This window comes from Spermophilus citellus, assembly GCF_964194105.1.
Source record: "Spermophilus citellus genome assembly, chromosome: 4".
Lineage (NCBI taxonomy): Eukaryota > Metazoa > Chordata > Mammalia > Rodentia > Sciuridae > Spermophilus > Spermophilus citellus.
In genome coordinates this window covers 138,626,990-138,650,226 of record NC_138185.1, presented here as the reverse complement: position 1 = coordinate 138,650,226, position 23,237 = coordinate 138,626,990, and the positions used below count along the sequence as shown (strand labels likewise).

The 23,237-nt window shown below is 35.0% G+C and overlaps 1 protein-coding gene across 1 annotated transcript in view; it reads left to right on the top strand.

The window, feature by feature from the left end:
- BUB1B (BUB1 mitotic checkpoint serine/threonine kinase B) overlaps positions 1–23,237 on the top strand; it is a gene marked incomplete at its 3' end in the record, with an annotated part of 65,597 nt that overhangs the window by 18,395 nt on the left and 23,965 nt on the right. The window contains exons 6-13 of the mRNA XM_081292530.1: positions 3,454–3,623; positions 5,208–5,422; positions 5,610–5,701; positions 15,441–15,670; positions 20,048–20,160; positions 21,220–21,335; positions 22,019–22,068; positions 23,055–23,115. Coding sequence (XP_081148656.1) covers positions 3,454–3,623; positions 5,208–5,422; positions 5,610–5,701; positions 15,441–15,670; positions 20,048–20,160; positions 21,220–21,335; positions 22,019–22,068; positions 23,055–23,115 — 1,047 coding nt within the window. The remainder of the gene's footprint in view (positions 1–3,453; positions 3,624–5,207; positions 5,423–5,609; positions 5,702–15,440; positions 15,671–20,047; positions 20,161–21,219; positions 21,336–22,018; positions 22,069–23,054; positions 23,116–23,237) is intronic.

The window sequence follows — 23,237 nt, the reverse complement described above, 5'->3', positions numbered from 1 at the left end:
TGCTTGGCAATGTTCTACCACTGAGCTATAACCCTCAGCCCTAGAATATTCTTAATACCCAATCCTTAATAGTCATTCCCCATTCCTAGTCTCCTAAGTTCCAGATAACTGCTAATCTGCTCTTTGTCTATGGATTTGTCTGTTCTAGACATTTCACATAAATGGAATCCTGTAATACATAGTCTTTAGCAACTTGCTTCTTTTATTTAGTATATTTTCAAGGATCGCCATAGATTAACATAGTTGTGGCATGTATTAATTTCTTTTGATTTCTGAGTGATATTTTATTTTATGGATGTACTACATTTTGTGTATCCATTAGTGGGCATTTGGGTTGTTTCTACTTTTCGGATATTATGAAATAATGCTTCTATGAATATTTGTGTCACAGGTTTTTAAATGGCTTTCCTTTTATTTGTGTTTTTCTGTTTTAAATGGGTTTCTTCTGTAGAGCAAATAGTTGAGTCTTGTTTTTTCCTTATCTCAAAATGTCTCTTTTTTTGGTATGTTTAGACCATTTAATAGAATTATGAATAGTATTGGATTTAGGTCTACCATTTTCTTATTCATTTTGTTGTTTGTTTCCTCTATAGATTGTTTCCTACTTCTTTTGGATTATTTGAATATTAGTATTTAATTTTAATTTACTTTATTGACCTTTTGTCTGTTACTACTATTTATTTATTTATTTATTTTGGCACTGGGGATAGAACCATGGAGCCACATATTTTTATTTTTAATTTAAAAAAATTTATCTATTTTTTTATGTACCAGGGATTGAACTCAGGGATGCTTAACTACTGAGCCACCCCTAACCCTTTTTATTTTATTTTGAAAAGGTCTTGCTAAGTTGCTTAGGGTCTTGCTTAGTTGCTGAGGCTGGTTTGAACTTGCAATCTTCTTGCCTCAGTCTCCCAAACTACTGGGTTGCATCATTGTCCCTGGCTCGGCCATTATTTAAAAAAATACTTTTCTTTTTGAATTTCTGTTACAAAAATTTTGATTTTACACACACACCACCCCATCAGTACTGGGGATTGAATTGAGGGCTTCATGCATGCTAGGCAATAGCTCTACCACCAAGCTACATTCCATCCCCTTGCCAGGCAATTGCTCTGTCACTGAGCTACACCACCAGCGCTTTTTATATTTTTAAAAGTTTTGAGACATAGGGTTTCACTAAATTATCTGGGATGCCCTCCAACTTGCAATCCTCTTGCCTCTTCTGAGTATCAGTCTTTTTATTACCTTTGTTTTAATTTTTGCAATATTGGGGATTGAATCCAGGGTGCTCTACAACTGAGTTATATCCCCAGCCTGACACAGGACCTCACTAAATTGCCAAAGTTTGCCTCAAACTTGTAATCTTCTCAGCCTCTTGAGTAGTTGGAATTACTGTCATGTGCCACCATATCCTGTTCTTTTATAGTTTCTGTTTTAAACGTTTTGTGTTTTCATTTATTTCAAATGTTCAACCTTTATCTCATGGAGCATAGCTGTAATACTGCTTTAAAATTTCTGAAAACACCAACATGTGGGTCATCTCCATGTTGGTTATTATTTGTCTTTTCCTTTGAGAACTGGCCACAATTTCCTGGTTCTTCATGTGTCAAATAATTATGGATTGTGTCCCGGACATTTATTCTGATACTGTGTTATGAGTCCTGTTGATTGATATTCTCTGGAGAATTTTTGTTTTTGTCTTGGTAGAAAACCAAACTTCAGGTTTCAAAAGTTCTTTCTCACTTTATGTCAATGGTGGTTGAGATGTCAGTTCAGTTTTCAAGACCTTTGTTAGGGTGTTTTTGTTCTATCCCATGTCCTGCTCAGGGGTTACTATAATGCTCAGGGACTAGTGGGTAGTGGTTTATATTATAGTTCAGTTCTCAGAGCATTTTCTGTGCATTCGTAGTGTGAGCCCAGGGCTTGTACCAATTCGTGTACTGAGTTAGGAGATCCCCTTCTTTTGCTTATTCCTCTTCAGAATTTTTCCTGTGCTTTTTGGTCCTCGGACTCCCTTTTTCTCACTCTTCTACCTAGAAAAATGGTGTTTTTCTTAGGAGTTTTAGATTACTACACCATCATTGCGACAGTTCTAAACCATAAGAGAAAATGGAAGAAAACAAAACAGGAAAAAACTCTGCTTAAATTATTTAAGTTTTAAACTCCTCTCCATAATCTACTTGCTTTTGTTTACTTTTTAGAATCCTCAGTTAGTTGCTCTTTTTCTGTGTTGTCTAGAGTTTTCATCCTAATCGGTGTGAAAGAGAGAGGCTATAGTGACCTTATTTCATCCCAGTCAGCACTTGCAAGTTCTTCTTTATATTTGTTCGTTTACCTTTCTGATAATACTTAAATGGCAGCAGCACAGGATATTTAGTTTTCAAACTTCTACCAGCTTTAGTAAAGTAAATTTTAAAAATTGTTATAATAGGGCTGGGAATATAGCTCAGTTGGTAGAGTGCTTGCCTCACATGCACAAGGCCCTGGATTCAATCCCCAGCACCACACACACACACACACACAAAAAGTTATAGTAAAAATTTGATGGGAAACTTTATGACTTTTATTTGTCTTAGTCACCCTATTCTGATCCTGATCAACCTATGATGATGATTTTCAGAGTATTTTTAATTGGTCAAACTTAGAATTTTTAATTTTTTTAATTAATTTTCACAGTGCTGGGGACTGAACCCAGGTCCTTGCACATACTAGGCAAGTGCTCTACCACTGAACTATATATTCTCTACCTCTTTTTACGTTAAGACAGGATTTTGCTAAGTTGCCTGGCCTGGCCCTTTTAATGCTCTTGCTTTAGCCTCTTGAGCAGCTGAAATTACAAGTGATTGCCACCACACCTGGATCAAACGTGGACTTTTTGTGGAGTTCCCCCCACCCCCATACCAGGGACACTTAACTGGACCACATCCCCAGCCCTTTTTTGTATTTTATTTAGAAACAGTTCTCGCTGAGTTGCTTAGGGCCTTGCTAAGTTGCTGAGGCTGACTTTGAACTCTTGATCCTCCTGCTTCAGCCTCCCAAGTCACTAGGATTTCAAAAAAACATGGAGTTTTAAAGGACCTAAATCATTCTAGCCAAGTGATCCTTTGATCTCAAGGGACTTCTCTTTATTCCTAAGAGTTTGGAGTAGATTTTTTAAAAATCTGCTTTTGATTCTATGATAGTGGAGTATTTTCCTTGATTTGGGAAAGAATAGGCGTACTTTATCTTGTAGCTAAGCTGATAATTAAAGATTCCATGTGAAATTTTTCTGTTTTTCTCCTAGCTCCAAGCCAGAACAGAGGACTCCAAACTCTAGGAATTTGTTTGGAGTATTTCTGTATTTCTTACCCCATATTCTGTTCTTTTCCTTTGTTTGTTTTAGCAAATTAGAAATTTTGAGTTTAGTGGATAGTGGTTACATCTACTAAAAGATAATTTCTCTTACTTTAGGCAATTCCAAGCTCGAGTATCACGACAAACTCTTTTAGCACTTGAGAAAGAAGAGGAGGAGGAAGTTTTTGGACCTTCAGTACCACAACGAAGTACACTAGCTGAACTCAAAAGCAAAGGGAAAAAGACAGCAAGAGCTCCAATCAACCGTGTAGGAGGTGCTCTCAAGGGTAAGTTTGTTAAATGTTATTTTGGAAAACCTTTGGTCTCTTGTGGTAGGTAAATTAAGTAAGAAGATAATGCATAATTATATACATGCACACTGTCCTAGTTTTTCTGAGTACGAGGTAGCAAATACAAGGAAGTCAAAGGAGAGCTGATATTATAATGTTCAATAAAATAAATAGAAGCATTTTTGTGTATTAGTTAATAAAGTCCTGATATTTAAGGAGCATCATTTTCTGAGTAAGAGTTATTAGTTGAAAGAAGTAGTAATATAGCAAATGTTGTCAAAGTAAAGCTTATGTGCACTGAAACTTCAGAGAATGATATTTACATCATTAAGAATCCTTTCTTTTTAGACTTTTAGGCCAAAATTGAATACTTTTTATATACCCAAGATGATCAGCAAGTTTTTTTTTTTCCTTTTTAATCAACAATGACTTTTTTAGAGCAGTTTTAAAAGTCACAGCAAAATTGACCAGAAAGTACTGAAAGTAAGCTTTCATAAACCAAATTTAAAATAGTTAAACATGTAGGCCAGACTATTATTTGGTCCTTAATCCCATTCCTGATATCAATTTATTAATAATCAGGATGTTGGTCAGAGATCCTAGAATTAGGATATAGAGCGTGTGTAGTGCCAAAATATATTTCATCAGATTATGGTGAAATATAATGTGCCAATAAAAAAACATTGGGGGGGGATGATCATGGTGAAGCTTAAAGTAATAACTAGTCTTACAATAGCAATCTCAAAAAAATGAGCTGCATTTGTGTCCTCTAGTAAATCTTGGCTGATTATTACTGAGAGAAAACGGAGAGCTGAAAAATGAAGAATTGGAATAGTTTTCTTTTGGAGTACCAGGAATAGTTTTTGAAAACTAGACAGTGTTAAAATGATGCCTCAGGAAAATGTAGAATTTCTTTCTTTTTCTTTTTTTTTTTTTTATACTATAAATAAAAGATTAGAAGTTGTAGGAAGGAGGAGAAAATAGGGCAATGATAAGTAACAAAAACAGAGTGGATAAAACTGTTACTAATTTAATTTATTAAGGTTTTTTAAAATAATTGATTTTTTAGCCAGACATGGTGGTGAACACCTGTAATACCACCTACCTGGGAGGCTGAGACAGGAGGATTGCAAGTTCAGATCTAGCCTTAGCAACTTAGCGAAGGCTTCCAGCAGCAACTCAGACCCTGTCTCAAAACATAAAAAGGATTGGGGATATGGCTCAGTTTCTAAGCACCCCTGGGTTCAGTCACCCCTGGGATTGAACCCAGGGGTACTTTATTACTGAGATACAGTAATCCTAGCCCTTTTTTAAAGTTTTATTTTGAGATAGGGTCTTGCTAAGTTTCCCAGATTGGCCTTGAATTTACAATACCTCCTGACTCAGCCTCCAAAATTGTTGGGATAATAGACTTATGTCACTGCACCTGGCTAAAATAATTATTTTTTTTAAAAAAAATCTTCTTTTGATTCTATGATAGTAGAGTATTTTCCTTGATTTGGGAAAGAATAGGTATACCTTATCTTGTAGCTAAGCTGATATTTAAAGATTCCTTGTGAAGTTTTTCTGTTTTTCACCTAGCTCCAAGCCAGAACAGAGGATTCCAAACTCCAGTTCCTCAGCAGATGCAAAATAATTGTAGAATTACTGTTTTTGATGAAAATGCTGATCAGGCTTCTAGAACAGAGTTGTTTAAGCCCATGATCCAGCCATGGATGGCACCACCTGTCCCCAGAGCTAAAGAGAATGAACTACATGCAGGCCCTTGGAACACAGACAGGCCCTTGGAATACAGGGTAAGGACTCATAGATCAAATGTATATGCTAACATAACATAGACTTCAGGTTTAGAATAGAGGAATATTTTTAGCATCTCTTAATTCCTCTTGAATATTTAAGTAGAATCTGAATTTTTTTTGGCAGAATGTAAAAAGTATGGTAATTTTAGTTTGTTTTTTTTGTTTGTTTGTTTTTTATCTCCAGCCTCATGGCAATATAGCTTCTGTGACAACTGTACCCCCTGTTGTTCCCAGTTTTACTCCATATGTGGAAGAGACTGCACAACAGCCAGTTATGTGAGTTTGGTTTCCAGATACTTTGAAGTGGAAATGATTAAGAGTGGGCTGAGACACCTATCCTAGTTCAAATCCTCAGCATTTTCTTTGTGAAAATGAAAATAGTCAGACAAAGTTTTGTGTATACCTTTTGTTTATACTACCTTGAATATATTAGAGCTAAAAAACTCTTAGTAATATTTTTATTAGGGTATAAACATCAGGTTAGTTTGTTTACATTGTTATAATGAGGGTAATCACTGTTATTTTAGTGAGATATTATTTGTTATTAATTGTAATTGGAAATTGTGGTAATTGTACTTTTTATCCTGCTTTTTCCTTCTGCATATATTTTTTTCCCTTCTTCCTAACCCTTAGCATTTCTTTTGTAAGAAGAAACATGATAGGTGGTGGATATAATCAAGTCAGTCTAAGATCTAGTCCAATACTTAGCATTGTTGAATCCTAATGCTAGGTTCAATTCTGTGTAAAAGGTTCCTTATAACTAATTTATAATTGCCATTTCATACTAGGTACCGTAGAAATGCAGAAATAAGTTTTGACTCATATTCTGCCTAATGAAGAGTCATGATACAGGAAACTTTTTAAGAAATTCATGTGAGCCTTTATAGAAATTGATGACATACATTTTTGGATGTTTAATTTTTCTAATGTTTCAAGTTACTTTGTAGAGACATGAATTATGTCTGTAAGACTGGAAGACCCCGCACCACATGATACAGATCACCAAAGAGGTTTCCGCTTTATTACAAAAGGCTGTGTGTTTATATAGGTCTAAGGAGATGTCGCAGGGCTGAGGTAGATAACAGGTCGCCCGTTTATTGGCAAGCTCTTCCAGATGTCAGTTCCGGAGCTCAAGAAGTTAATTCTAATTGGGGCTAAGGCTTCCCACCAGCAGGGTTTGAACACTGGCGCCAGCGGGAACGTTTTGCGCCAGTGAAAGAAACAAAGAGGAGAAAGAAGGTCGTTAGACGCCATGCTGGGGTTTTTCTCTGGGGTGCTGCTGCCGTTATATGTTTTCTCAACAATGTCAAAGTTAATAATGGCATAGAAAATGTTAAACTTTATTTAAATTCTTTTTCTTTGGTGTCTTATTGGACCTAACTACATGGCTTTTCTTTTTTTCTTTTTCACTAGGTTGTGTGTGTGTGTGTGGTTTTTGTGTGTGTGTGTGTGTGGTGCTGGGGATCACACTCAGGTTCTTGTGCATACTAGTCAACCATTTTGCCACTGAGCTGCATACAGCCCCCCCCCCCCCCTTTTTAAGTATTTTTTTTAATTGTAGATGGACACAATACCTTTTTTATTTATTTATTTTTATGTGGTGCTGGGGATCAAACTCAGTGCCTCATGCATGCTAGGCAAGCGTCCTATCACTGAGCCACAGCCCCGGCCCTTTTTTTGAAATATATTTTGAGATAGGTTCTTGCACCAGATTAGCCTGAATTTTTGATCCTCCTGCCTCAGCCTCCCAAGTAGCTGGGATTACAGATGTATACCATCATGCCCATTTATCTTTAAGTAAGTAAGTGTGTGTGTGAGTGTGTGTGTGTGTGTGTGTGAGAGAGAGAGAGAGAGAGAGAGAGACACTGAGGATTAAATCCAGGGGCAGTTAACCACTGAGCCACATCCCCAGCCGTTTTGAAACAGGGTTTTGCTGAGTTACTGAGGGTCTCCCTAAGTTGCTAAGGCTGACCTCTTGCAATCCTCCTGCCTCAGCCTCCCAAGACTCTGTAATTACAGGCCTGAACCACCATGCCCAACTAATTTTAATTCTTCTGCATTCAAATTTAGCAATCTTCTTTGTGAGTTTTGAGTCCTTATCATTCTTTGCTGGGATTTCTGCAATTTAACTATATCAGTTAGCTTTCTAACACTATACCATACATGGAGACAATCAGCTTATAAAAAGAAAAGGTTTATTTTGGCTCACAGTTTTGCAAGTTTCTGCCCATAACTGATAGGCCCTGGTGCTTTGGGCCTGTTGCAAGTCAGCACATTATGGTGTAAGAGAGTGGCAGAGCATATTTTTCACCTCATGGCCAGAGAGGAAGGAACTGGGATCCCATTATCCCCTTCAAAGGCACACTCCTGATGATCTGAAAATTTCCCACTAAGCCCTACCTCCTAAAGATTCTGCCACCTCTCAACAGTGCCATGTACCCAGGACCAAACTTTTAACACATGAGTTTTGGGGAGACACTTATCCAAATCATAGCAGTAACTAAAATCCCAATCTTTGTCTTATTCCTCTCTACCCATTCTCTCTATGCTGTTAAAGTTCTATAGTGTGTATTTGATCATGTTGTTTCCCTGATCAGAATCTCTTACTAGCTCCCCACAACTTTTGGAATGAAACCCCAGATCAGCATTCATTATATAATTATAAACAAAAAACCCACAATAGTTTTGTTTGATAATAACTTAATATATCAGTGGTTTATACGTTTTCTAAACTGAAATAGCTATTCAAAAATGAGTTGACATTATATAATAAATTTTAATGCTAGTCAGAGAACTTTGTTCCAAACCAAATTCAAATCTTGTTTTAAGTTATTTTTCAATTCATACTTCTAAAAATTATAAAAACTTCATTTACAAAACCCTTCATGATTTAATCTCTGCTAACATCTCCACTTTTCCCCTCCTATAAGTGGTCACACTAGACTGTACACTCCTGACTTGTAGAATTGTTTTACAATTAGCATGTACAAGGCCACCATACCCCTCTCCCCTGTGGCTAATGCTTTTTCCTCCTAGGACTGTGTTTAGATGTTATACCCTTGGGCTGGGGATGTGGCTCAAGCGGTAGCGCGCTTGCCTGGCATGCGTGCAGCCTGGGTTTGATCTTCAGCACCACATACAAACAAAGATGTTGTGTCCGCTGAGAACTGAAAAATAAATATTAAAAAAAAAATTCTCTCTCTCTCTTAAAAAAAAAAATTCTAGATGTTATACCCTTTAAGAAAACTCTTGTGAAGCATTTCCTTTCATCTAATGTTTATTGAATGGTTGGATATATGAAGTTACAAAACAGTACTACTGGAAATATAATTCAGTTCTAGAGATCATTTAATTGCAAGAATTACTTAAGTACCAATATCTGTTTTATTTCCTTAATTTTATTTAAAATTAAGTTTAAATTTTTTTTTTTTTTTTTTTTTTTTTTTAAGAAGAGTTTTTCTAAGTTGCTTAGAACCTTGTAAATTGCTGAGGCTGGTAGTCCTCCTGCCTCAGCCTCCCAAGCCTCTGGGATTACAAATTTTTTCTTTTAATAAACTTTTAACTTTTGGAATGATTTTAGATTTACAGAAAGGAGCAAAGATAATGCAGAAAATTTCTGTATCCCCTTCATCTAATTTTCCTTTCTATTAACATTTTACAAAGCCATGGTTTGTTAGAACTAAGAAATTGACATTGGTATAATATTATCACCTAAACTCCAGAAAAGTCTTCAGATCTCAATAGTTTTTTTTCCAGTTACGTCCTTTTCCTGTTTCTGGTATCAATCCAGGATACTACATTGCATTTAGGAAACTGACTTTTCTTGACTATTATTCCCCTTAATTTTTTATTGTATGAATTGAAATGAATACAATTTGATTTAAACCAAATCCAAATGTTGAAAAGTTTTCTGAATAGGTTTAAAATTTATATAATCAATTCTTTTTGTATACCTGTTTCAGTTTTGGAAACATAAACCACTATGTAAGAAGTTGTTATGAAACAGAAAAGTGTTGTGGGGTTTTTGCTACAATATTATATAAAATCAATTTTTTGATCACAGTTAATTTAGTGGCAGATCCAAGTCTAGAATTCATGTTTCCTGACTGCCTGTTCTTTAGAACTACATATTCTTTTCAATATTCTGTATCCTACATAAAGCTTCTAGTCTGATTCCCTACTCCTTTAAGTTTTTACTCTTTAAGTTATTTAAAAAAAATTTTTTTTTGGTACTGGTGATTGAGCCCAGGGGTACTTAGCTACTGAGCTAAGACCAGACCTTTTTTATATTTTATTTAGAGACAGGGTCTCTATAGTTACTGAGGCTGGCTTTGAACTTGACAGTCCTCCTGCTTCAACCTCTGGAGTGCTGGGATTACAGGTGTGAGCCACCATACCTGGCTTATACTTTATTTTAATAATGAGTATTTAATTTATTCTTTTTTTGTTTTTCAGGGCTGGGGGTTAAAGGGCCTTGCACATGCTAAGTACAGATTCTACCAAAGAGCTAAACCTCCAACTCCTTTGTATTTTAATCTTGTGAAAAGACTATGTGATATAACAGAAAAGGAACACAGATTACCAAAATTGTGTGACTACAAAATAATAAATAGGACCTCTGTAAATATCTAGTTACTTTATCTTGCCTTTTTTTTTTTTCTTTTTGGTTCTGGGAATCAAACACAGGGTCTCACTGATGATAGGCAAGCATTCTACCACTGATTTATGCCTAAGCCCCCATCTCGCCTTTGGGGGTTTTGTTTTGTTTTTCCCCTGTGCTGGGGATTGGACCCACAGCCTCTTGAATGCTAGTCAAGTGCTCTACTACTGAACTATATCCCCAGTGCTTTTTCTCTTTATTTTTGTTTTGAGACAAGGTCTCACTCAGACCCTGTTACCCAGGCTGGCCTTAGACTGTGATCCTCCTACCTCAGTTTCTTGAGTAGCTGGGATTATAGGCCTGTGCCATAATGCCCAACCATCTCACCTTTTTTTTTGGTAGATGGACACAACACAATGCCTTTATTTTTATGTGGTGCTGAGAATCGAACCCGGGTCCCGCCCGTGCTAGGTGAGCACTTTACCACTGAGCCACAATCCCAGCCCAACCATCTCACCTTTTTAATGGCCTTTTTCTTCTTTTTTATTTTTCCTCTACCCCTATTCCTCTATATCATTGACTTGCAACTTTATATATTTACTATTACTTTTATTTTTAAAAACTTTTTTTCTTTTAGTTGTAGGTGGACGAAATATCTTTATTTCATTTTTATATGGTGCTGAGGTTTGAACCCAGTGCCTCTTGTTTGCTAGGTAAACACTCTACCACTGAGCCATGACCCCAGCCCCTAAAAACATTTTTAAATACGGCTTGAGATATAATTTATCTACCATACAATTTACCCTTTGAAAGTATGCAGTCCTGTGACTTTTAGTGTATTCATAGTTGTGCAGCTCTTTCTACAATCTATTTTAGAGCATTTTTATCACTTCAAAAAAAATTCCTATTCCCCATTCTTCACCACCACCCTAGCCATTCCATTCTCAGCCCCAACAACCACTAATCTGTTTTCTATGTCTATAGATTTGCCAATTCTGGACATTTTATATACATTGAATCGTAGGATATGTGATCTTTTGTAATTAGCTTTTTTCATTCAGTGTAATTAATGTTTTTAAGGTTCAGCCATGTTGTGACATGTATCAAAACTTCATTTTTATTGCTAAGCAATATTCTATTGTATGGATATATAATATTTTTATCCAATCATTAGTTTAATGGACGTTTGAGTTGTTTTCACATTTGGCTGTTAAGAATAATGATAAAGCTGTATGTCGTGTCACACACCTGTAATCCCAGCAACTCAGAAGACTGAGGCAGAACGATTCCACGTTTGAGGTCAGTAATTTATTGAGGCTCTGACCAGCTTAGTGAGATTTGTTTCAAAATTAAAAGGGTCAGGGATGTATCTCAGTGTATACCCCTGGATTTAATCCCCAGTACCAAATAGGAAAAAAAGAAAGGCAAGGAAAGAAAAAAGAAAATAATGTTGTTGTGAATACTTGTGTGTATATCATTGTGTGGCCATATTTTCATTACTCTTGGGTAGAAATGAAAAGGAATTATTACCTAGAAAAGGAATTCCAGGGTAATATGGTAACTGCATTTTTAACATTTTGAGCAATTGTCACTGTTTTCCAAACAGGCTGCAGGATTTTACATTTCCACAGTCCCATAATGTATGGGCACTTCAATTTCTCTGCATTCTTGCCAATATTTGTTATCTGTCTCTTTGGTTATTGTCATCTTAGTGGGTGTGAAGTGTTATCTCAGTATGGTTTTGAGTTGCATTTGTATAATGACAAATTGTGTTGAGCCTCTTTTTATGGCAAAATTTGTGTATCTTCATTGGAGAAATGTGTATTTAAGTTCTTTGGCTATTTTTTTAATTGGGTTATTTGTCTCTTCATTGTTGATTTTCCATTTTCTTTTATCTTTTGAAGCCCCAAAGGTTTTTTAATTTTTATTAATTTTGGTGCCAGGGGTTGAACCCAGGATTGCTTAATCACTGAGCCACATTCCCAGCCCTTTTCTTATTTTTTATTTTGAGACAGGGTCTCACTAAGTCCTTAGGACCTCTCTAAGTTCCTGAGGTGGCTTTGAACTCGTGATTCTTCCTTCTCAGCATCCCAAGCTGCTAGGATTATAGGACTATGCGGCCGTTCCTGGCTTCTTCTTCATTGAATGGTCTTGGTTTCCTTGCTGAAAATCAGCTATAATGTATGGGTTTATTTCTAAACTGTTTTTTTAAAAAATGTTTTTGATGCTGGGGATTGAACCCAGGAGTGCTTAACCATTGAGCCACATCCCCAGCCTTTTATTTTTATTTTTTATTTTGAGATGGGGTCTCAGTAAATTGCTCAGGCCTCACTAAGTTGCTGAAGGTGTCCTCAAACTTATGATCCTCCTGTGTCACTGGGATTATAGGCGTGCACCACCAATAGACTTTATTTTTTAGAGTGGTTTTAATTTTATAGAAAAATTGAGTAGAAAGTACCAGAGTTCTCACGTACTCATCCCCACTCAATTCTTTACAGTTTTCCCTCTTATTAACACCCTGCATTAGTGTCATATATTTGTTTTAATTATTGACTCCAGTGGATTTGCTTACATTAAGATTCATTCTAATATGTTTCACACTTACTATGAGTTTTGACACATGCATAATGTCACGTATCAATCATTGTAGTGTATACAAAATTATTTCATTGTAATCAGAATTTCTTGTGCTCCATCTTCATCTCTCCCCTTAATCAATGTGAAGTACTGATTTTTTTATTGTAGCTCGGTGGTAGAGCACTTGCCTATTACTGTGAGGCACTGGGTTTCATCCTCAGCACCTCATGTATGTATGTATATAAAAGAATAGAGCTAGATTTGTAGCTCAGTGGTAGAGAGAGCTTGCTTGGGAATTGTGATGCCCTGGACTTGATCCATAGAACCTTAAAAAAAAAAAAAAAAAAAAAATTCCAACAAAGAAATAGGGTAGGAGAGTAGCTAAATATGAACTAGAGAAAGAAATCAGTATCTAAATAAAACTAGGTTTATCTTAATGGAAATATCTTGTTCATACCAGGTATACAAAAGTAAGGAGAAAGTGTATTCTTAGTTAGCTAAAACATGGTGGTATTATGCTTATAATAGGTTGGATTTGAGTAGATGAAAGGTCTTTTAATATCCACTTCCTTAGCTGGCCTCTGTTTTTTTGCCTTTTCCAGAAGTCTCATAAATAGAAGCATATAATATTTGCCCTTTTCAGACTGGCTTCTTTCACTTAACAATATTAATTTAAGGCTCCTTGGTGTCATTCTGTGGCTCAACAGCTCATTTCTTTTTAGTGCTGAATGATATTTCATTGTATGAATGTACTGCAGTTTATTTATTCATTCATCTACTAGAGGACATCTTGGTTGCTTCTAAGTTTTAGAAATTATGAATAGGTTGCTAAAAACATTCATGTGCAAGTTTTTGTGTACAACATAACTTTTCAATTCATTTAGTTATATTGTATAAGTCAACTAACTTTAGCTTTGTTAGAAATAGTGCCAATTTCACTTTCGCTATTCCAAAGTGAAAGTGGAAAATGTATCATTTTGCGTTTATACTAGTAATAAATGACATTTATATCCTGACAGCATTTAGTTTTGTGAAAATTTTTGATTTTAGCTATTCTAATAGGTGTGTAGTGATATCTCATTAAAGTTTTAATTTGCAATTCCCTGATTTATTATGTTAAGCAACTTTTCACATGCTTATTTGCCATTTCTGTTTTTTTTGTTTTTTGTTTTTTTTTTTTGGTGAAATGTCTGTTCACATTTCTTTAAATTCTGAAGTTTTATTCTATGAAGTTGTAAATAGAATTATTAATTTCATTTTTAGATGGTTTATTGCAAGTATATAAAATACTGATGGTGTTTTATTTTTTTGATGTATATAGAGGTAGAGATGTGGTCTTGCTACATTGCCCAGGGGCTGGTCTTAAACTCCTAAGCTCAAGCAATCTTCCTGCCTCAGCTTCCCTAATAGCTGAAAAACTGAAACTAGAGGTGTGCCCCATCACACCCAGCAACACATTGATTTTTTTTTAAGTTTTTTGTTATTGTAGATGGACACTATATCTTTATTTATTTTATTTTATTTTAGATGTATGGACTTTTATTCGTTTATTTATATGTAGTGCTGAGAAATGAACCCAGTGCCTCACACATGCTAGGCAAGTGCTCTGCCACTGAGCCACAACCCCAGCCCTACAATTGATTTTTAGTAGATCCTTAGGATTTTCTATATATAAGATCATGTCGTCTGCAAGTGTAGTTTTGTTCTTACTTTCTTATCTAAACTCCTTTTCTTTTTCTTGCCTAATTGCCTTAGTTAGAAATTCCAGAACAATGTTCAAGTAGCAAGAATGAACATCCTGGTCTTGTTTGTGATCTGACAGAGAAAGCATTCTGGCTTTTTTTTTGTTTGTTTGTTTGTTTTGCAGTGTTGGGAATTGAACCCTGGGCATAATGCATGCTGTGTAAGCATTCTACCACTGAATTACACCCCCAGCTTTTTCAAAATTTTGTTTTTATTTTTATACAAGTTCTTGCTAAGTTGCCCAGTCTGTCCTTGAATTTGTGATCCTCCCAAGTGGAATGTGGTATTAGTTTGAGTTTTTCATAAAAGTTCTTTATCAGGTTGTACAATTTTTTTGGAGAAGCTCTTAAAACTTGTAGATGCTCAAACTCTATCACTAATATGTTTCACACTTACTGTGATGTGAGATGAAGTCTCAGTGTAGTTTTGATTTGCATTTCCCTAATTTCTAGGGAATCCACTGATTCTAGGAAGGACCAGATATCTTTAGTTGTTTGGGGGGGAAAAAAAAGTATCCATGCCCAGGGTTGAGAGCATCTATCTGCTAACCTGAATGAGGTGTAATTATATTTCATTTTATTCAAACCTATCCTACCATTTTCATTCTTCTCCCTCAGCTGAAAACCTTGAATTTTATATCATCAGTTCCCTAATGCTGTATTTGTAATTCTAATTCTTTTGGATGTGAAACTGTGAAAAATAACTACATTGCAGAGATTAGCTTCTTTATATCTACCAGGTTTGAATAACATGTGGTATTAAATTTTATTTTTACCTATAAGCAATATAAGCTGCTTGATCACCCTAACTCTACTACTAATTTCCTTCCTCATAGCTGAATTAGTTCTCAAAACATAATTTTAATTTTTTCCTGGTGTTAGGGATTGAACCCAGCACCTTACACATGCTAAGCAGATGTTCTACCACTGAGCTATATGTATCCCAGGCTCAGAACATAATTAATAATAATTTTTATAAGTTGTTTTCAGCCTCCTTTCTCAATCTTATTATTTCTTGTGATTAAAATTAGAACTTAAAATTTATAAGAAATAATTTATTTTGACTTTGAGTAATTAAATTATTTTGCTTCTTTAGGACACCATGTAAAATTGAACCCAGTATAAACCACATTCTAAGCACCAGAAAGCCTGGAAAGGAAGAAAGAGATCTTCTGCAAAGAGTTCAAAGCCATCAGCAAGAGTCTGAGGAAAAGAAAGAGAAGATGATGTATTGTAAGGAGAAGATTTATGCAGGAGTCGAGGAATTCTCCTTTGAAGAAATTCGAGCTGAAGTTTTTCGGAAAAAATTGAAAGAGCAGAGGGAAGGTGTGTGTGTTGAACTAATTTAAACTTGTGAATGTAATTTATTTGTAGGAGAGTTGAACTAATTTATTAAATATGAGGAAAATTGTCCACTTTATAGCTTTATGTGCTATTTCTGTGGTTGTACAGTTTCTCTCTTTATATGTGCTCCACTTCCATTGCTGCCTGTCACAAAAACACAATGGAGAAAACTGAGTCTGTGCTCAGGAATAAAGGAGAAGAAGCTCTGAATGCAGGAACAATTCATATTCTACAATAAAATCAGCTATGATCCCTGACATGCACACATGTGTGTGTCTTGCCTTTCCATTAAGTACTTTTCTTAATGCGTCCTGAAATATTTCACTGTACCCTTGATACTCCAAGGACTTTTTTGTTTTGTTTTGTTTTCCTTTAACTCTGCTAAAACATTTCTTAAAATTTTTTCCACATATTTTAATTGGTATATTATAGTTGTACATAACAATGGTATTTGTTGTTACATATTCATACAGACACACAATATAGCAATATAATTTAGCCAATATCACTTCCCAACACTTTCCCTTTCCCTGTCTCCCATCCTTATTTCCTTTCCTCTAATAATTTTCCTTTGATTTGCATGAGATCCACCCCTATATTTCTTTTTCTTTTTCTTCTGTAGCTTTGGCACATGAGATAAAACATGTCTTTACACCTTCTGAGTTACTTTGCTTAACATAATGGTCTCTATTTCCATCCATTTTCCTGCAAATGACATAATTTTATTTTTCTTTATGGCTGAATAAAACTCCTTAGTGGATATATACCACATTATCCATTCATCCATTGATGGGCACGTAGACTGATACCATAGTTTGGCTATTATGAACTGGGCTACTATAAATCTGGGTATGCATGTGTCACTATAATATGATGATTTAAATTCTTTATGATAAATACTGAGGAATGGTATAACTGGGTCATATGGTGGTTCCATGCCTAGTCTTTTGAGGAACCTCCATACTGATTTCCATAGTAGTTGTACTAATTTACAATCCCACCAGTGGTGTAAAAGTGTTCCTTTTTCCTTCATCCTCTCCAGTATTTATTATTTGTATTCTTAATGAATGCCACTCTGAATGATGTGAGATGAAGTCTCAGTGTAGTTTTGATTTGCATTTCCCTAATTGCTAATGATGGTCAACATTTTTTTTTTCATATATTTGTTGGCCATATGTATATTTCTTTTGAGAAGTGTCTGTTTAGTTCATTTGCCCATTTATTATTTGTTTTTTGTTTTGGGGTTTTTTTTTTTTTTTTTGGTGTGAAGTTTATATATTCTGGATATTAATCTTCTGTCAGAGAGTAGCTAGCAAAGATTTTCTCCCATTCTGTACATTCTCTCTTTACATTCCTAATTATTTCTTGTGCTGTGCAGAAACTTTTTTAAATTTGATGACATACCATTTATTCACTTTTGGCATTAATTCCTCAGTTTTAGGGGTCCTATAGAAAAAGACATTGCCTGTGCCTGTATACTGGAGTGTTGGCCCTACATTTTCTTCTAGAAGTAGCATAGCTTTCTGGTTTAATTCCTAGGTTTATCTCTGTGTCATCTTTTCTGTACCATTGATCTATGTGTCAATTTTTCATGTCAGTAACGTGCAGTTTTTGTTACTATAGCTCTGTAGTGTAATTTGAAGTCTGGTAGTGTGATGCCTCCAGCACTTGTGTTTTTTTATTGTTGTTGGGGGTGGCTTAGAATTGCTTTGGCTATTCTGGGTCTTTTATTTTTCCAAATGAATTTTAGATCTGTTTTTCCTAGTTCTGTGAAGAATGTCATTGATATTTTGATGGGAATTGCTTTAAATATGTATTACTTTTGGCTGTATGGTCATTTTTACATTCTTAATGTCTGGGAGGTCTTTTCATCTTCTGAGTCGTCCTTCAGTTTTTTTCTTCAATGTTCTATAGTTTTCATTACAGTGGTCTTTTACCTCCTTCTCCAAGGACTTATTTAACAATTTTGTCTTACCTCAGTCACTTACAATAGTTATTTTTATTATCTCTTAAATATATTTTCTTTCTAAATTGAAGGAATCTTTATTATAAATTGAGAAAGTGGGAATTTCTTGGAAATGGAAAGCACTTCCTATTCTGGTACCTATAGTATTTAGAAGCAAGATATAGATAGAGCAGAATGGTCTGGGTTCAATCCCTAGGGTGCATTTCTTCACCCCACTCTAACCCCCCCAAAAAAAGGAAAAGAAAAAAGATAGGCCGAATAGAACATGAGGACATGAGGGAGAATAAGAACGATATAGAAAAGGAGGTTGGGGGAGGCCCAAGAATAAATGTCATCCATATAGATTTTTGGCGGCGGCGGGGGGGGGGGGGAGATGGTTGGTAAAAAGGATTGAACCAGGGGCACACAATCACTGAACCGCATCCCCATCCCTTTTTATTTTTTTTATTTTGAGACAGCATTTCCCTGAGTTATTTAGGGCCTTGCTAAGTTGCTGAGGCTGGCTTTGAACTTGCAATCCTCCTGCTTTGGCCTTCCGACCTGCTGGAATTACAGACGAGTGCCATTGCCCCTAGCCTATCACTTCTATAACTTGAGGAAAAAATCTTTCTGAGTTTCAGGTAACGAGTTAGAAACAAAATGCTATGAAGGAGACTTAGTATGCTTGGAATTACCTTCATTTATTACATTTCCTAGTGCATTTCCAAGATTCACAAAGGTGCTCTGGTTGAAATACTGAAAAATGAGTCTAGGAAGGAAGGGGAGATGATTGCAAAACAAGGAGCTAGCTGAGTAAGGTTTTTTAAAAATAGGAACAGAGGGGCTGAGGTTGTAGCTCGGTGGTAGAGCACTTGCCTATTACTGTGAGGCACTGGGTTTCATCCTCAGCACCACATAAAAACAAAGTTATTATGCCCATCTACAAATAAATAAATATATATATAGGAATAGAGCTAGATTTGTAGCTCAGTGGTAGAGAGAGCTTGCTTGGGAATTGTGATGCCCTGGACTTGATCCATAGAACCTTAAAAGAAAAAAAAAAAAAAAAAAAAACCATTCCAACAAAGAAATAGGGTAGGAGGGTAGCCAAATATGAACTAGAGAAAGAAATCAGTATCTAAATAAAACTGGGTTTATCTTAATGGAAATATCTAATTCATACCAGGTATACAGAAGTAAGGTAAAAGTATATTTCTTAGTTAGCTAAAACATGGTGGTATTGTGCTTATAATAAGTTAGATTTGAATAGATAAAAGGTCTTTTAAAATCTACTTCCTTAGCTGGTCTCTGAATCTAGTTCTTGAATTTGTATTTTCCCACCTGGGTATATAGTGCATTCCCTTATAAAAACCTCATGTCTTTGAATACGAATTCTTGTTACTTTTGAAATAGGACTGACATCCAAGACTTGTTGGCTATTTACTGTAATAGAGGCATATGAGAAATGTAACTACAGCCAGGGCTTAGAAAAATTGTTCTTTTTTTCTTTTTCCTTTTTTTTTTTTTTTTAATTTGGTACTGGGGATTGAACTCGGGGCACTCAACCACTGAGCCACATCCCCAGCCCTTTTTTGTATTTTATTTAGAGACAGGGTCTCACTGAGTTGCTTAGCACCTCTCTTTTGCTGATGCTGGCTTTGAACTCGCAATCCGCCTGCCTCAGCCTCCTAAGCCACTGGAATTACAGGCATGCGCCACTGTGCCTGGCTAAGATTGTTCTTTCTTGTCATGGCTACTTACAGACCATTTTCTCCTTTTAAATATTCTAGCTTTTTCACTGGGGGCAGTGGCACATGCCTGTAATCCCATTGACTTGGGAGGCTGAGGCAGGAGGATTGAAATTTTGAGGCCAGCCTCAGCAATTTAGTAAGACCCTGACTCAAAATGAACAATAAAAAAGTCTGGGAATATGGCTTAGTGGTAAAGTACCCCTGTGTTCCATCCCCAGTACCAAAGGAAGAAAAAAAGTTTTAGCTTTATCATGTCATTTTGTCAGAATGATCTTTCTTGATCACAGGTCTTAAATAGTCACTGACCTTCATTCCTTTACTCAAACACACATCGTAGTTTCTTTTTATTTTGAGGCAGGGTCTTGCTAAGTTGCGTATTGCCTTGCTAAGTTACTGAAGCTTGTTTTCATTTGTTTGTGTGTTTATCTCAAATTTGAATGTTAGTATCACATAACCAAGAACTTTGTATTATTTACCACCAAAATCTAAGTTTTCAAGTTGTACTTTAAGCATTTATCTATTATTTGCTATATAAATAAAGTAATCCACTTATATCATTTTCATCTGTATTAATGTGTGTTGAGGACATGCACCCCAAAGGTAGTTTTTGATAGAATAAATTGTTCCAAGGAGTAATGCCTCAGCCAACTTCACTGTTTGTAGTAGAGCTGTTGACCAGTGCAGAGACGAGAGCACAAATGCAGAAACAGATTGAAGAGATGGAGAAAAAGCTAAAAGAAATCCAAACTACTCATCAAGAAAGAGCAGGTGATCAGGTAATATCCTTTTTTAAAAAAAAATATTTATTTATTTATGTATGTATGTATTTTTGGTTTTAGGTGGATATATTATTTTGTTTTTATGTGGTGCTAAGGATCGAACCCAGTGCCTCATGCATGCTAGGTGAGCACTCAACCACTGAGCCTCAGCCCCAGCCCTCTTTTTTTTTTTTTTTTAAATACTTTTTAGCTGTTGATGTACTTTTATTTTTTATTTATTTATATGTGATTCTGAGGATTGAACCCAGTACTTCACAGATACTGGGCAAGTGCTCTGCCACTGAGCCACAACCCCACCCCCACCACCTTTTTTTTTTTAATATTTATTTTTTAGTTGTAGTTGAAAACAATATCTTTATTTTATTATTTTTATGTGGTGCCGAGGATCAAACGCAGGGCCTTGCACATGCTAGGCAAGCACTCTATCGCTGAGCTACAACCCCAGCACAATATCCTTTTTTTAAATACACAAAACTAATGCTTTTTGAAATACAATTAGCCTTTTTTCCCCAAAAGTGCTAGGGATTAGACCCAGAACCTAGGACATGCTAGACAAAGTGCTCTACCACCGAGCTACATGTTTATCCTGAAATAATCTAAACAGTACAGAAGTGCAGAAGGTTTCTAAGTCCTCCCTACTGCCCCTCAGTTTTTGGTGGTTTCATAGTGATTAGTAGCAGCAAAGTTGAGCAGGAAAGTAATTGAACCAGGTGATTTCAAATGGGATTTATGACATATGAAATAAGTGATGTGACTTATTTGTTATATGATAAACAAATTATTTCATTAATTTTGATTTTAGCTTTTTATTCCAGTTATATTCCATTAGGATGGGGTTAACAAATTTAGTGTATTCTTGGAATTGCTCAATTGAGTACAACAATACAAGTTTATACTAAAAACATGAATTATTGGAAAGAACTTTTGTGATACATACTTTTCATATGGTTAGTGGATATATAGGGTAAGAGTATGTAATGTTGGACTAGAGCTTGAGAAAATATATCATTTTCTGGTTGAGAGAGTTACTTATTTTGTTTATTTTAATACAAATAGCAAGAAGAGAAGATAACTACAAAGAAGGAAGCTGAATTGAAAATTGCTTCCCGGTCTCAGGAAATACCCAGAATGGCTCTATGCAGTTCTGTTTGTCCTCGAAACTCTTGTCCTAGGTAAGACCATATTGGTAACAGGGATAGTGCTTATAGAAGAGCTTTTTAAAATTCTTTTTTTTTTCTTTTTTCCTTTTTTCCTTTTTTTGTGATACTGGGGTTTGAACCCAGGCCTCACACATGCTAAGCAAAGAATTTACAACTGAGCTACACACCTAATCCTTAAGGGAGGATTGGAACCAACCTTTGACATTCTCTAGTGACTTTAAGTCTCCTTAACTAATAGCTTTGGATCATGATGTATCTAAGTTTCTGTCTCACCATAAGCTATGACACTGAGGGATGATTGGTACTAACTTGTTTCCATAAAAAATACATTTTTCTTATAGAAACAAATAATTATTTTTTAATCACTCTTTTCAACCAACAAGAGAATTACTGCTAACACTGGTATGTGTCTCTTCTTGTGCTTTATTTTTGTGTTTGTTTTATAAAAATCATAGCTTACCAATTGTGATCTGCTTAACTATTAGTTTAATTTAACACCTATAATCAAGTATATTTCCATAACATTTCTAATGACTTCTTCAAGAGAATTGGGATTAAGAGTGGCAGAAGTAATTTTTTTTTTTATCTTATAGTGAAGAGGATTATATTTAATGAAAAAGCCTCTTAGACAATTAAAAAATTAAATAATTCTTACTGTGGGTACTGAACACTTTTTAAAACAAATTTTTTCATAGGGAAACTTCACTTGCAGAAAGCATTTGTCAAGAACAACTTCACTCTAAAGGTGAGTTATATTTGACAGCCTCATGAAGATGTTGTTGATACCAAATGGATTATATAACAAATGGTAAATATTTTCTTAATTATGGTAAAGGGGTTGAAAGAAGGAAGAGGGGGAATAGAGAGAGTATTGTTGTATTTTTGAATTATGGAATTTGGTTTAAATATAATTTCAAATTTATATTAGTACAAAATAATATAAGTTTCCACTTAAGTTACATTCAGTAACTTATCAGTAGTATCCAGCAGCCAAGACAAAGGACAGTATCTTTTTGAAGGAAAAAAAGTTTGACTATTTTATGTTCAAATTGGACTTTTTCTATTTAAATATGTTAAACGTGGTAGCAACATGAATATTCATTTGTGAGTAGTTTTATAAAAAATAAACCAAATCTAATTGAACTTTTAATTCTAACAACCAATTTATAGGAAATACAAAGCATAGAGGAACATGTTAAACAACAGAGGGAGATATAATTTGCAAAATCCAGCATTATGTGGCAAACAAGCCAATTTCTTCAACTAAAAAGTATCTGAAGAGCCCTATACAATAAAAGAGGCATTAGTCACAGTATATGAATCTTACTCTGCATTCTCAATTCAAACACACTTTAAAATTTTTTTTAAAGATAATGGGTAAAATGTAGAACTTCTAAATAGATACTGTATATTCAAAAATTATTATATAGTTAGCACACCTTGAAATTTGGCATTTGAAAAGAGCCTTTTTTAGAAAAACCATATTGAAATGATATTATGTCTTGGATTTGCTTCAAAATCATCCTGTTGGGGTAGGTTTTAGAGGAGTAGTAGCATTGGTTAGAGAAATAGGTGAATCAAGATCATCTGTATTTTGATAATAAATTATTAAATGATCTTTACTTTTATGTGTTTGAAGCTTAACAACACAAAATATTAATTCCTCTAGTTGTCTTGAAGAGTAAAGCATATACTCCTAAGAGTATATATCTAGTCTCTTTTTTTCTATAGGTCCCAGTATACCTTTCTCCATTTTTGACGAATCTCTTCTTTCAGAAAAAAAGAATGAAAGGTTTGTTGCTTTTTGTTGTTGTTTTTAACTTAAACTTTCTGTTATTATAAATGAGAATAAATTAGTGGTTACTGTTGTCTGTAAATAAACAAAAAAATTTCTAAATGCAGTATGTCTTTTTC